General features: G+C 21.5%; 1 protein-coding gene across 1 annotated transcript; it reads right to left on the bottom strand.

The window, feature by feature from the left end:
• Positions 1–10663: 10663 nt before the first annotated feature.
• Positions 10664–11287, bottom strand: LOC110631147 (GPI-anchored hemophore cfmA). Its single transcript, XM_021778876.2, has one exon. The coding sequence runs from the start codon at positions 11219–11221 to the stop codon at positions 10814–10816; it is 408 nt and encodes a 135-aa protein (XP_021634568.1). The 5' UTR covers positions 11222–11287; the 3' UTR covers positions 10664–10813.
• Positions 11288–16128: the final 4841 nt, after the last annotated feature.

Raw genomic sequence — 16128 nt, 5'->3', positions numbered from 1 at the left:
GTCACGTTACATGTGGGCTGGAGAGCTGATGGGCCAGCACAGCGCAGCCCAGTAAGCCACAAACCCATACTAGAATCCGCGCTTTTCAATTTAGACAGAAAAAATTTAATTCAACTGAATTAATTTAAATTTTTAATTTAATTTATTTATTTATTTTAATTTAATTTGATTCGATTTTTAATTTTAAAATTTTTATTATTTCGATTTAATTTAATTTTAATTACGAAAAAAAATTTAAAAAAATTAAATTAGAAATAATAATATATTATTTTCAATAATATAAAGAAATTAGATTATATTAAAATTAAAATACTTTAATTAAATTTTAAAATATAAAAAATAAAATATAAAAAATAAAAAATTTATTAAAATTTTAAACGATTAAATCAAATCGAATCAGATCGATTTAATTTAATTTCTAATCAAAATCAATTCGATTTGATTTTTATAAATATTAAAATTTTAACTTTCAATTTAGTTCAATTCAATTTTAAACTAAACCGATCAAATATTATCCCACAATTGAAAAAACAGAAAGAAAAATGGTCATTTTTCAATTTTAATCAATTTTTTAAGTTTATTATTTTTAATCTAAGTTTGTGTTAATTAGAGTGTATGATAAAAATTATAATTAAAATTACTAACATAGAAGCTAGCGTGATATATTATTTTATTATTTTAATTATATTTACTGATTTATCATAAAATATAATAAAGAAAAAGATAAATATTTTTGATTTTTACTAATTATATTTTAATTTTATAGGTTTACTTTCATTATAATTAGTTGATTAATTTTATGTAAATAAATTAAATAATATTTTATTATTTAATATAATAAAATTAAAATTCATTTTTCTCAGTATAATAAAAATAATCCTCTCTCACTTATATTTTTAAAAGTGTATTTATGTATGTGAATTCCTAATTCTAAAAAGTAATAAAATCCTTATATTTTCATAAATAAATTTTTATAAATATATTTTTAAAATAGAAGAGAGATGAAATTTTATTTTTTATTATATTAATTAAAATAAAAACCGATTAGAAAAAGAAAGATAAAATATAAGTTTTTATTAAATATATTATCTATTGGTTAAAAAAAATAATAATTTTACTATTTTTATATTTATAGTCTAAATTTTTAATTTTTAAATTAAAAGATTTAAATTTTTAAATTTATTATAATTATAACAAATTTTTAAATTAATTTTAATTAAATTTAAAGTAATATTACATGATATATATATATATATCATTATTTTTATAATATAAATAACTTAATTAATCAGAATTAAAGTTTAATTAAAATTCTAAATTCTTAATTATATAAAATTTCTAAATTATATAATTGAAATATTTAATTCTCTTATATTTAAATAAGAATTTTAATCAAGAATTTTGGGTAATTAAGAATTTAAAGTTTTAATTAAATTTTAATTTAAAATAATTAAGTTATTTATACAGTAAAAATAATAAGATATTATGCGAGTTAATTTAAATATAATTAAAATTAATTAAAATAATTATTATAATTATAATAAATTTAAGAGTTGAGATTTTTAATATAAAATTAAAAATTTAAGTTATAAATATGAAAACTCGTAAAATCAAAAATTTTTAAATCAATAAATTGAAATAAATTAATAAAATATTAATTTAATTAAATAAAATTTGTTAGTTGATTATAAATGAAATGAAATTTTAAGATTGGGCTACCATTAACAAAAATCAAAATGATTTGAATTTTTTATTATCATATTTCATGCCACATCAATTATAAATTAAATACTATAATTAGACTCACATCAAAAACCATGTCAGCAATTACAATTCTCAATTATAATCAATAACTAAAATTAATAGAAATTTTTAAAATTACTTTTTTTTTTTTCTTTCTCTCTTTGTCCTGCTTGCTTTCTCTCGCTCAAACCTAAATTTTGTTGATGTTTCGCTAAAAATAAAAAAGAATCTAATTTTTAAAGAGATTAGGATGAGATAAATTTTAATTTAAATTAAATGGGACTTTATTAAGCGAGAGAAATGAGTTTTTCTCTCAATACAAACTATTCCAATTTTCATTACTGGAATAAATAATTTCTACATTCGCGTGGAATAGAGGTCAGCCAAACAACGATGGAGTGAGCGATATGTGAAAGTGATTCAACCTCCATATTCAAATAATAATTTTACTTCATGTAAATTAAAAAATTTTTAGTTAAAATTGATTAAAATAGATGGTTAAAATTAAAATAAATATGAAAGAATTGATTTTATTGTCCAAAAGTTTTAGATTATGATATAAATGTAAAATATCGTAAACGTTTAGATTTTTTTATTCAATAAATCTTAATCATATTTCTCATTTTAGTTCATAATTAAATCATTATACCATTACACACTTTTAAATATAAAAAGCAATGTATAAAAAAATATGTTACACATAAAAACGCGTTACATATTTCGGTTAATGGATGAAATTTTTTGAGTATTCAACTCTTAAATCTCAATTTTCTTGCATGTATTTAATTTTATCATGAAAATCAAATTCAATTAATCTCATCAATTTAATTTGAAAAACTATAATATTTAATTTTAATTTTAATAATTAAACTAGAATTTCACGATCTCATTATAATTCTTTATTTTCATATTTACACTTTTCCTGCTTAAAATTTTATCACAACGGCATAATTCTAAACATTATGAACATGAAATTTATCATATTATAATCATATTAATTAATTAATAACGTCCCCTTAAACCCTCCAATCCAAAATAATCATATATTATTTTGGCCAAATCTTTGATCGTTTTTGGATCAAATTCATATCTTAATAAACTATAATTATTTTTAAAATTTTTAAATTAATTTAGATTAAAATTCCATTTATTTTAAAAAATATTTTTTAAAAAATATTTTTCAGAAAATATTTTTCGTGTTTTTTAGCTTTTGAGAGCACTCAAAAAATTTAGTTAATAAAAAATATTTTTTTAAATAAAAAAAATAAGCTAAAGATATTTTCTTAAAAAAAAAAAAGTCATTTCTCACCGTTGAAATTTTTATTAAAACCTATATATATTAATTTGTTAACAAATTTCATTTTTTAAATTAAAATTAATTAATAAAAAAAAGTTATTTAGTTGAAAAATATTTTTTATAAAAAATATTTTTCAAATATAAATTATTTTCTATAAACAAATGAATCCAAATTATTCTTCTCATGAATTTACAAAAAAAGAATTGTACAAAATAACCCTATCAGATTCTTACATGAAAAACTGATAAAGGTTAAATTTTGAAATTGTTTTTTAATCTTTTTCAGATTTAAATTATTCTTAATAAATTATGAAATATTTAGAATTAATTTAGGCCAAATTATTTATTTTATGAATAAACAAAAATAATTACTCAAATCAACCCATATCATATTTTTTATCCGAAAAACTAATAAAAGTTAAATTTTGTAATTCTTTTTGGATCTAATTCAAATTTTAATATTTTTTATTAATTTTAAAATATTTAAAATTAATTTAAATCATGTCATTCATCTCTAAATAAAGAAAAAGAACTATTCATATCAATCACTATCAGATAAGACTTGAAAAATTGATCATAAAAGTTAAAATTTGCAATTCTTTTTGGATTTTTTCAGATTTAAAATTGATCATAAAAGTTAAAATTTGCAATTCTTTTTTGATCTTTTGAGATTTAAATTATTTCTAATTGATTCTCTTGAATTTTCTCTTAATATTGAAGTTTCTCATACCACAATAATCCAAATTAATTATCTCCATTGATAATTCATACTAGAATGAGAAGTAAAGAATTCTCAAAGAGAGGCCTAAAAGCTATTTAGCCAAGAGAGAAACAAGATGAGAAGTTTATATTTTTGCTTGATTTATCAATATCTAATGAAGGGGATTATTTATATCCTCTTTTGACTTATCTTTTAGTAATATGCTCTATAACCAATTTGTTAGTTATAGTTTAATATTATTCTTTGTGTATTTTGAGTATTTAAATACACTATATAAAAACTGTTATTTATCTTTAATGTTAATTTAATTTAACTTCGAGTAGAGATAAAGTTCATGAGACTATATTAACGTGATTATAATTGTGATATTTCTATTACATTCAAGTAATGTCTCCAAATATTCATTGTCAATGTTCTTATCATGATTGGACAATGATTAGAGTTGTTGATACTGATATATATTATATTATTTTCTTTTAGAGGAAGCAACTGATCTCTATTTGAGATATTTAAAACTAATATGTAGGTACTTATTTTATGAATAAATGAACTGAATTGACCTGATTGAGAAATCTATATGAAAAAAAAAACCTGTGTCTATGGATTACTCAAGTGATGGTTGTGTAAGTGATCTTTTGACTTAAAATCAATAAATAATCTTATAAATTGATTTATCTTATACGTTACTTGGTTTATAAGTAATAAATAATGATGAATTGGATATATTAGGAACTGTATAGAGGTATTTATGTGATTGAGATATGATTCATTACTCTAAGTTAAATTAGAAATGTCCCATTTATTTTCTGCTAGTCTTCATCATAAAATTCTTACGCAACGTGGAATGAAATTAGCAAATGAGAATTAAAATTTCATTCAATAAGTCAATGACTAATAAATGAGAACTAATATGATTTAATATTATAGATACATTTTATACATCAAATGTTAAATTGAGATATTTGTGATGAAGAGATATTAATTATAAACTATATATAAAAAGGTTAACTAAAACCATTTTTGACATTCCAAATATTTAAACAATCTTGACATATTGTTAAACAATATTATTGACTTTAAAATTAATTAATTAGTTAATTATATTTATTGCCAACATATTTTGAATATATTGGATCATACACATAAAAAATTATATGAGAAAATAAAATGAGAAGTTAAATTAAGTAAAACTTGATTACATATAAATTTACGTTGGAATAAAATTATAATTTAAAAGAATTATGATTTTAATTAAGTAGAGACTTAATTAAAATTGTTTAAAATTTATATGGCTTATTTGTTAAAATTCTAGATCATAGTTATAATTTATTTATTTAATCAGTTAAATAAATAAATAAAAATTATTATACTGAAATTATAGGGTTTTAATATAAAAGGATATGTTACGAGAATTTGTGCTCAGACTTGTGAGAAACTCTTTTGAGAGTTTTCAGAATTTGTAGGAAACAGTGCACTCAAAACCTTTCCCATTTTCAATTTCTTAAAACCGTTCTAAAATTTTTCGATTGTTATTCTACGTGGATATTGTTAGAGATGACACATAAACGGCTTGTGATTTGCAACAATCCAATCAAAATGAATAATCTCCTATTTTGTTGCAAAGAAAATAAAAGGTGTTTATTTTTTCTTTAATTATTTTACTTTCTTTATTTAAACGTAATTCATGTTGATAAAAAATTTTATTTTTTTAATTTTTTTCACTGCGTTCAATCCGATTAAATCCCAATATTATCCTTCTCTTAGTTTAATCCTAATAAAAGTTTTCATAGAATTTAATCCTAATAAAACTCTTTATTAGAGCTTATCTTTTAATTAATTAATCGAGTCCAATTAACTTATTAGACCCATTATATTTATATTAATTTTGAAAATCCAACTCTCACGCTCTTATTTTCAAATAATTACTTATAATCTTACAAATCAATTTCTAAATATTATACTTATTTACAATTAAGACTTTATGGTTTTATAAATCAATTCCTAACGATTGTTTTGTGATTTGGGTTGTTAAAAGCTTGCAATGAGAGATGATATTTATTAGGCAATTTTAGTGAGATTTACAGTGGGAGAATAGACTATATTTATACTTGAAGATTGCTAGAGTTTAGTAATAGTTTAAGAGATATTATGCATAAAAAGTTTGGATAATTTATGATATACTTTTTGAAATTTAATAAAATTCATTAAAGTTTTATTTTGTTAATAAAATAATTTTTTTATTAAAATTTAGTGTTAGACTATAATAATTTTAATCTTTTGAATTTCATTTTTTTTAAATTTTTTAATAATTTATAACAATTTAATATTTATCATTTTGATATTTATAATAATTTATTTTTTAAAATTTTGAATTGATTTTTTTAATGAGTGAACAGTATTCAGTTTAGATTAAAAAAATCGATCGAATCGAATTAATTTGAATATTCAATTTGATTTTTTATTTATTTCGGTTCGATTCGATTTTTAATTTTAAAATTTTCAATTATTTCGATTCGATTCAATTTTGATAAGAAAAAAATTAAAAAAAATAAACCAAACCAATTAGTAATAATAGTATATTATTTTTAATAATATAAAAAGATTAGGTGATATTAAAATTAAAATGTTTCAATTAAATTTTAAAATATTAAAAATAAAATATAAAAAAGAAAAAAATTATTAAAAATTTAAATTAATTAAATTAAACTGAATCGAATGGAATTATAATGATTTGATTCAATTTAATTTTTAATTAAAATCAATTTAATTTGCTTGAATTTTTACAAATATTAAAATTTTAATTTTTAATTAATTTAATTTAATTTAATTTTAAATCGAATTCACGTTACACTAAAAATTGTAGGTGTAACTAGGGAGGAGAATGTTGTTTAGCTTTATTATTGGAAAATGTAATGTGAACACGAGCTGCGGAACAAAAGTTTTTGGGGCGATAAAGCTGAGAAAGTTTTTGCAGCAAAGATGAGTTTCAATGTCAAATGCTTTACACGGCATTATTAAAGAGTGAAGGTCATGCCATTGCCTTCACAATAATCCCACTAACCATGGATAGTGGAGTATGATTGGTTTTGGTTTTATATTAATATTTTTATATTCATCAAATTTTGGAAAAATATATAAAATAAAAAATCTTAAATTTCCTTCTTAACTGTCTTTAATGAATATCCAAATGATATAACTGGAAGATACTCAATGTTCAAGAATTAAAGTTCTTAAAAGTCATAGATACATATTAGAGACTATTTGGATTGATACTATCATCCTTCAATAGCCCAAAGTTTTACTAAAACATACAATTTATCTTTATTCTTTTAATATTAAATAATTTAATTTTTAAAATTTTATTTTATCAATAAAATAATTTTTTTATTAAATATATATGAAAAATGCTAAATTTAAATTTGAAAGTCAATAATCTTGAGATAATTTAAATATTATTTAAATAAGCTCATTTGCTTTTTTTAGAAAATAATATAACTTATTTTGTTTAGATTTCGTTCATTTATAGAAAATAATTTATATTTAAAAATTATTTTTCTATTTTTTATAAAAAATATTATTTACTAAGATAATTTATTTTTTAAGACTTTATTTTAATTTAAAAAATTATTACAATACATATATATATAAATCTTAATAAAAATTAAAGATGTGGAAATTAAAAAAATATTTTATATAATATTTCACTTTTAAATAATTAAAATATCCGTATTCGGATACTTAATCTTAATCTGATAATAAATATATCTGAATAAATATAAATAAATATGAAAAATAAGTTGTACTATTTTAATTCTCAATTTTTAATTAAAAAAAAAAATTAAAATGTCCAAGTTGTACATTGTCTGCCATATACAACCAATCTTTGTTCAGCTTATAAGATAACTTCATGTGCATTAGCAATTATTGTCTAAATTGTCTACCATAAACATGCTAAATATCTTTTGGGAGGAAAAAGCTATACCACAAAATTATTTTTAGAGAAAATATTTTTATTTAATTTTTTATATATTTTTTAATATTTGAAATCATTTTAAAAATTAATTAATAAAAATTATTTTCTGAATAAAAAGAATTTAAGTAATTAAAAAAATAAAATTTTCTTTTCAAAAGAAAATCATTTTTTGTCTTGACAAATTTTATTAATATCACTGTATAGAAATTTATTAATATTTTTTATTAAAACTAAGCAATGAAAAATAAATTGTTTTTAAAAATATTTTTTATGAAAATTTATTTTAAAATATAAGTTATTTATCGTTAAAAAAATGCTTTGAAAGCTTTTTTTTTCTTATACATATAATTAATTAATTAAAATTAATACAATCTAATATTAGGAGAACTCCACAATAATTTTAGATAATATACATCATAATTTTAAATAATATGAAGTTTGTATATTAATTGGTTATGAACGTGAGAGTTTAGCTGATTGTTAATCTACTTACATGCTTTTTATAATTTTAATCTAAATAGTTTAATTTTAGATTTATTGTTCTAATTTTATTTAATTGGTGCAGTTAATTTTAAACTAATTATTATGAAAATCGAAAATTAAATTTTATATAATAGAGTGACATTTTTATTTAAAAAAATGTGATTTTTTTTAGATAAGTGATTGATTTGATTTAAATCAAATTGAATTAAAAAAACAAAAAATTAAAGTATTTATGTTACGAAAACAAAAGCGAATTAAATTTAACAAAGGATATTAAATGAATCAAATTAAGCTTAGAATCCTGAAAAACAATATAATATTTTCATATTTTCGTTCCTTTACACATAGCAAGTGCAAAATAGATTGATAATTGATAACGAATAGAGATTGAAAAATAATAATGAACTATAAAATGAAGTTAAACGATAGGGAAAGGAAAAACTTAAGTATTGAAAAAGAAGATAACTCTATCCTCAATAAAAGAATAACACCTAATAAAGAAGAGATAAGAAGAAGATAAAGTGGAGAACGATACGAAATTGAGAATAACACCTAACAAATTTTAATTATTTTATAAATAACTCTAATTATAATATTCTTTCCATTCCATAATTTTTTTTCACCTTTCTTTTTTCAATTGTTCTAGAATTATTATTTATTCTTTTTTTTTATATTATAATAATATATAAATTAATTATTAACCCTATTTAATTTTATATCATTTTCAATAAAACTCGTACAATAGTTTTTAGTATTTAATAAAATTTAAGATCTTTAAGTAGATATAATTGAAAAATTAATAAAAAAAGTATTTTTTTAATATATATAAAAGAATAAAATAGATAAAAATTATGAAACGAAGAGAATAATTAAATATGTTCAATCTCCTTTTATGATGAGGAATTATTTATTGGTATTATGTAGATTTCAATTTTGTTTGAAAAAAAAAATAAAATAGGATTTTTAAGTTGATGTGTATCTAAATTTGTCCGATTTTTATTATTTATGTGAATCTTTCGGTCTTTTTAATTCTTTTTTTTTTTAAGATTTCAATAATTATAAAATTAAATATATTTAATTGTTTTATAATAAAAACAATTCTTCAATATATTTTATTTGTTCAAAAAAATAAAATTTTATGTATTAATTAGATTCGAAAATTCAGTTTAGATATATTATATTAAATGACCAAATTAAATTAATGCCAAGGTATAAAACTAAAATTTCTATGAAAAACAGCATAAGCACGAAAACATAAAGGTAAAATGTTGAATTCCATCCAAATATTTATTGAAAAGTTTAATTTTATCAGTTTTTAACTTTTTATTTAAATTAACCTTAAAATCTTAATTTACCATTTACCCAAAATAATTTTTTTTGGCTAAATTTCTCAGTCCTTTAAATTAGCGTAAAAAATTTAGAAGTTCAATTTTTAATTTTTAAATTAAATTTATTTATTTTATTATCTTTACAATGAATTAAATTTAAATATTTTTAAGTTAAATTAGATAAGAATTTAAAAATGGTTAAATTAACTTCCTCAATAAGTAAAATGATGAAATTCAACATTAAGGTTTTGTCTGTTTTTGAAAAATAAATTGTATTTTGAATGAAAATATTTTATGTTAAAATATTTTTTAATAAAATAATTTACTTTTTATCATTTAATTTTAATTTAAAAAATAAAAATATATTAATAAATTTATATACAGAGATTTTAAATAAAAATATAAAAATATAAAAATTAATTTTTTTTAAAAAATATTAAATAAAAAAATTCAAACATCTTACACATAATTTACACTTATATCCAACTATTTAAATCTTAAATAGTAAAATTCAACCTTTTTAATTTATCATAATAATAGTCAAGAAAATTAAATTGAATATAAAAAGTTGTTCTATAAATTAAATATAGTTATTAAAATTTTATATTATTAATAAAATATATAATTTTTTAATTTAAATTTTATATTAAAATTAAACATATTTTATATTTATTATATAAAATATCACATATAAATAATATAATATTATAAATTATGTATATATTTTTTATATTTAAAAACTTTACATTCTATTAATAATATTTTAAATAAAATAAAATATTATATATTTTAAATTATAAAATTTTATTTATTTTTTCATATTTAAATTTTTATTAATATTTATGATATTATATAAAAGTGAAAATAGAAAGTGAATAATGAGATTTAAAATAACCTTGTTGTAATAAAATATGTATTTAAAAACTATTTTATTATCAAATAGAATTTTGAGAATTACATTATAATTTATTATTAATTTATACAAATTCCTTTAGAAAAAACTTAATTTTCTTAAAATGATTTAAGTTTTTTTAATTAAAAAATATTTCTCATTAATTAATTTTTTTGAGTGTATTAAACATCAAAAAATATGAAAAATATTTTAGACTGCATCAAAATTTAAAACACAGTAAAGATAGTAGAATCTAGATTCAAAGCAAAGCCTGCAGTACAACTACATATTTATATATATAGTTGTTCAATTATTAAGAGCAATTTAACAAGTAGCGTACTTATATTTGTTCAAAATAAAATTAAACTTGTTGCGCTTATTTTCCATGTCCGTTTCCTGAGCCTGACCCAGCCCTAGAGCCAGCAGAAGAACCTGCTTCTGAACCAGCACCCGAGCCACCTGACCCAGCCCTAGAGCCAGCATAAGACCCAGCAGAAGAACCTGCTTCTGAACCAGCACCCGAGCCACCTGACCCAGAATTAGATCGGGATGAGGAGCTTGAACTTGAGCTTGAGCTAGAACTTGATCCAGATCCAGAACCAGAGCCTGCTCCTGCACCAGAGCCTGATCCACTACCACCCAATCCAAGGCCTAACCCAACTCCCAATCCAACCCCTACTCCTCCAAGGTCCAACCCAAGGTCCTTTCTTGCAACCCTGCATTCACTAACTGCCAAAGTTGAAACAAATAAAACAAGAATTGCCAAGCACTTGAGATTTGCCATTCTTGAAGGCAAGCAACTAAGCTATTGTATTTGTTGTTAAGGGAAATTTTGATGAGATGGGCAGAAGGAGAGAGGTCTGTATTTATACTTGAAGATGGCTAAAATTTGGCAATGGCATAAGAGAGATAGTGACACAAAAAGTTGGTTAAATTACAATTTATTCTTAAAAATCAATTATTTATTTTTTAATTTAAAAATTAACAAATTAGTATTTATCATAAAAAAATTGTTAAGTTATTGTCACTGTATTATTTATTTAAGAAAATTGATATATTATATATAATTATTAAAATTATAGAAACTAAATTATTGGATTGTAAGAAACGATTGTGAATAAATTTTAAATATAATAAAGAAATTTTAAGGCATTAATTTGTAGGTCAACATTACTAAGTTGAAACTGAAAAAATTGATCGAATCGAATTAATTTAAAAATTTAGTTTGATTTTTTTATTTATTTTAGTATGATTCGATTTTTAATTTTAAAAATTTTAATTATTTCGATTTTTAATTTTAAAAATTTTGATTTTAAATTAAATGCTATTTTTATTAATTTTTTTAGGAATTAATTTATTAATTATTAAATTAAATAGTTAAAATTTTAAAAATATAAGGCAGAAAGTAGTGGAGTACGTGTGAAGTTTTGTGGACCAAAAGCTTGAGAATTTTTTTGCAGCAGAGATGAGTTTGACGGTGAAATGCTGGACACGACATTATGAAAGAGTGAAGGCGCGTGCCACCGACCCACGAACCCCACTAACCAGTGGAGTATGGTTGGTTTTGGTTTGGTCTTATAATATTTTATTCATCACGAATGGAAGAACAAATTAATCATTTTATCTTCAATCATAAGTGATGAGGAAAATTACAAAAAGATACCCTATGAATCAATGCCTTTTTTACAGTTCTATAATTTAGTAATTTCTTTTTTTTTTTTTTTCTAACACTATCAAATATAGTTAATAAATTATAATTTAATTTTTGATATTTAGTAAAATCTATAAATTTTTAAATTTTATTTGATTAATAAAATAATTCTATAATCAAAATTTTATTTTTTTAATTAAAATTAATTTTTATATTTTTATAATTAATTATTAAATATTAATTACAATGAAATTATTTTATTAATAACCAATTTTTTTATAGTCAGAGATGCACATTATTTATACTCATTATCACAATTAATATAATATTACAATGGTATATATATATATATTAAAAAAAACTTTTATTAATTAAATTTTGATACAAAAAATTACGATAAAATGTAAATTTAAATAGAAAATTAAATAACAATTTAACACAATTCTTTTAAATTTATAAAAAAAACTTTAATTTTCAAAAAGTTAATAATATAATTTTTAATATATGTATATAAGAGGTGATAACCGTCGAATTTCTCACACTTGGAGATAAGGTCAGGTCTTATGAGAAGATTCAGGCCAAAGACCCACAAGGCCTTTTTTATAAGTAAATCGGTCTAGACGGCGCGCTCCAGTCCGGTAACGAGAAGCAGGCCGGACAAGGTACAAGCGCAGACCCATTCGCAGGAAGTCCAGTCCGGTGACGTGACAGGAGGTAGAAGAGCAGACCCAGTCACTTTGTAGTCTTGTTTGCATGTACGTTAAGGGGAATTAAACGACTGTTTGGCATGAAGAGGGGCTCGTACGGACCTGAGTGGCAAAAATAGATGACATTATTACAGAAAAGTAGTTAGACGTCACTAGTAGATAAAAAAAAAAAGATAAAAGGGTTGGAACGTTTTCTTTTTCTGAAAAAGTTTACACAATCACTGTAAATCCTATTTTTTAGATCTCATAACATCAAGAGGCAACAACACTATCTCTGATTTAAGAATAGATGAGCAATAGTTGTTTTGGAAAATTTATAATTGGGAGATTCAACTCCTAATTGGTACAGAAGAATGCAAATTGCTTTTGGAATCGCGACCCAATTCTGAGCTTCTGCGCAAACGACCCATTTCCTTTTGACAGTGATGCACATAATCAATTCCAACCAGAAAATTCAGGCTCTTGTAAACTCGAAGCAAAGTAACTAGCTAGTGATGGATGTTCGAGTCTAAGCTTAGCTGTGACACATGCTCTCTGGTCTGCTTAATCGATACTGGACATGGTGCAGGCTGAACAGACAGTAGTGGGAATTAAAGAAGAATCAAATATAACTGAATTGATTGATGCCGTACCGTGTGAAGAGCACTTGCATCTTGTGTGATGTTGAAGTAGTCATTCATGAAAAAAAAATAAAAAAAGAGCGAATGCAAATAATTTATAGTCAACAATTATAATGGCCAACTAATCATATTTCTGCCATATACAATCAATCATTCAATCTTTATTCATCTAATAAGGTAGCTCCGTAGGAATTCAAGATTATTAGTCAACAGTAAACAGCAATGCATCCTTTAGGAGGAAAAGCTGTACCGCACAATTGTCTTACTCTATTTTTTGTTGGTAAGCCATAGTAAACCGTATAAATTAATATAAAAATATATATTAGAAGTATATCTAAATAAATTTAAAAATTTTTAAATTCTATTCTTTTAATTTTTAAATTTATATTTTAAAAATATATATATATATTAAATTTAAATTTCAATAATTAAGATATTTAATAATTTTCCTAATAAAATAATAAAATTTTAATTAAAATAGAATATCAGCCACATAAAAAATTATTCTTATTTAATTATGTTATATAATTAAATCCTATATAGAATTTTGAATCCTATTTTAAATATAATTTTATCATTTCATATATTTTTATTAATATATAAATTTTATATGTATAAGGAGTTTATAACCTTCGCAAAGGTACGCTACTCTCACAAATAGTCAATTCTATATTTATACATATACTATGATTTAAATATCGAATATAGAGTGAGCAATATTCAGCTTAAATCAAAAAAATTGATCGAACTGAATTAATTTGAAAATTCAATTTTATTTTTTATTCATTTCGATTTGGTTTAATTTTTAATTTAAAAAATTTCGATTATTTCAGTTCGATTCGATTTTAATAAAAAAGAATTGAAAAATCGAATCGAATCGATCAGTGATAATAGTATATTATTTTTAATAATATAGAGATATTAGATATAATCAAGATTAAAATATTTCAATTAAATTTTAAAATACTAAAAATAATATGTAAATAATAAAAAATTTATTAAAAATTCAAATCGATTAAATCAAATCAAATCGAACTAAATCAGATCGGTTCGATTCAATTTTTGATCAAAATCAATTCGGTTTGATTTTTATAAATACCAAAATTTCAGTTTTTAGTTTATTCGGTTTGATTTGATTTTGGACTGAACCGATCGAATGCTCACTCCTAATCGAATAAATTGCCAAATCAACCCGCCTGTGTTTTCTTTTATTTTACAGCTTTATACTCGAAAAAATATGATGTAAATAATATTATTAGGACCATTTATGAGAATCAATATAAAAGTCGTGTATCTCTTATATATTTTTTTATTTAATAGAGATTGTGATAAAATAAGTGATGGTTTGGGATTTGCCGCCTGAGCCAAATAAGTTATTGTTCAAAAAATCTTGGAAATAAGTTATTTTTATTAATTTTAAGATCACATGTCATTATAAATCATCTCATAAAAATTTATTTTTTATAATTTTATATTTTTATTTTAGCGAGCATATTATGATCTTCGCACTCCAATCATATTAACTAAAATATTTTCATGTTATGCCTACACATTCAAATTGTTAACGTTGTAATAAATTATTTGATTTGAATTGTGAAATTACCATCACATGTATTGTCCCGCTTTGTTATTATTATTTTATCATATAGATTTCTTTTAACCTTATAATTACACAAATAATCAAAGAGCAATTTATACATAGTTTAATTGGTTTAAAAATTACTTCCAATATTTATGAAAAAATTCATGAAATTTAATATATCATAATTCTTAATAAGTTTAAGAAATTTTATAAAAATATTTGTACAATAGCTGCTTTTGTAGATGAATCTTAAGAGGTCATTTCACTTGTAAAGGAACAACACCCTAAAGTGATAGTACCCTTCATATATCGAAAATCTCTTCTTCAAAGTCAAGCAACTTATTTCTCCCTTAGGTGGCTTTTCGCTCATTATAGGCAATATTTCGCCCCACCTTAGGTGCCTTTCTATCCATCTCAGGTGCTTTAGCACTCACTCAGGTAGCTTTCTGTCCATTCCAGATGCCTTAACGCCAACTGAAGTGGCTATTCACCCACCTTTGGCACCTTAGTGCCCACTCAGGTAGCTTTTTGCCTACCTTAAGCGCCTTAGCACCCACTTAAGCGATATTTCACTCACCTCAGGTGTCTTAGCTCCTACTCAGGTGACATTTCGCTCACCATAGGCATCTTAGCACCCATTCAGGCAACATTTCACCCACCACAAGTGATACGAGCAACGGAATGGCACGATTCTTCAAGCATTGAAGTATTCACACTCTTCAAAGATTTAATATAAGAAGCTCTAAATCATGACAAATCAAGTTACCATCACTTAATTTAAGGTTTACAAGATGAGAACTATATTTGGAAAGTATGGAAGAATAAGGAAATAAGTATCATACTCTTCAACATATGTGGCCGCACAACATAATTTCAAATCGCATAATACATATATGACCAAATTGCACTTAGACCAATTTTATTATTTTAGTATTTTAATATTTTGTGGGATTTGTTTTAAATTAATTTGCTCTAAATTGAAAGCCAAATTTATACAGCTCATTTAGGAAGGATATTTCTCCATGACAATTTAGGAAAAAGATATATAATGTTATCTAGATTTGACTATTTGGGTAGATACATTTCCTATATTGTAATTACACCTTCCTACACTAGAATTAGGGTTTGGAG

The sequence above is a fragment of the Manihot esculenta genome, chromosome 14, assembly GCF_001659605.2.
Source record: "Manihot esculenta cultivar AM560-2 chromosome 14, M.esculenta_v8, whole genome shotgun sequence".
NCBI classification, from domain to species: Eukaryota; Viridiplantae; Streptophyta; class Magnoliopsida; order Malpighiales; family Euphorbiaceae; genus Manihot; species Manihot esculenta.
Note: the sequence above shows the minus strand (reverse complement) of the source record. Positions and strands in the feature narration are given on the sequence as shown.

Coding starts and splice junctions, on each gene's coding strand:
- LOC110631147 (XM_021778876.2), bottom strand. CDS start 11,221: ATGGCAAATCTCAAGTGCTTGGCAATTCTTGTTTTATTTGTTTCAACT.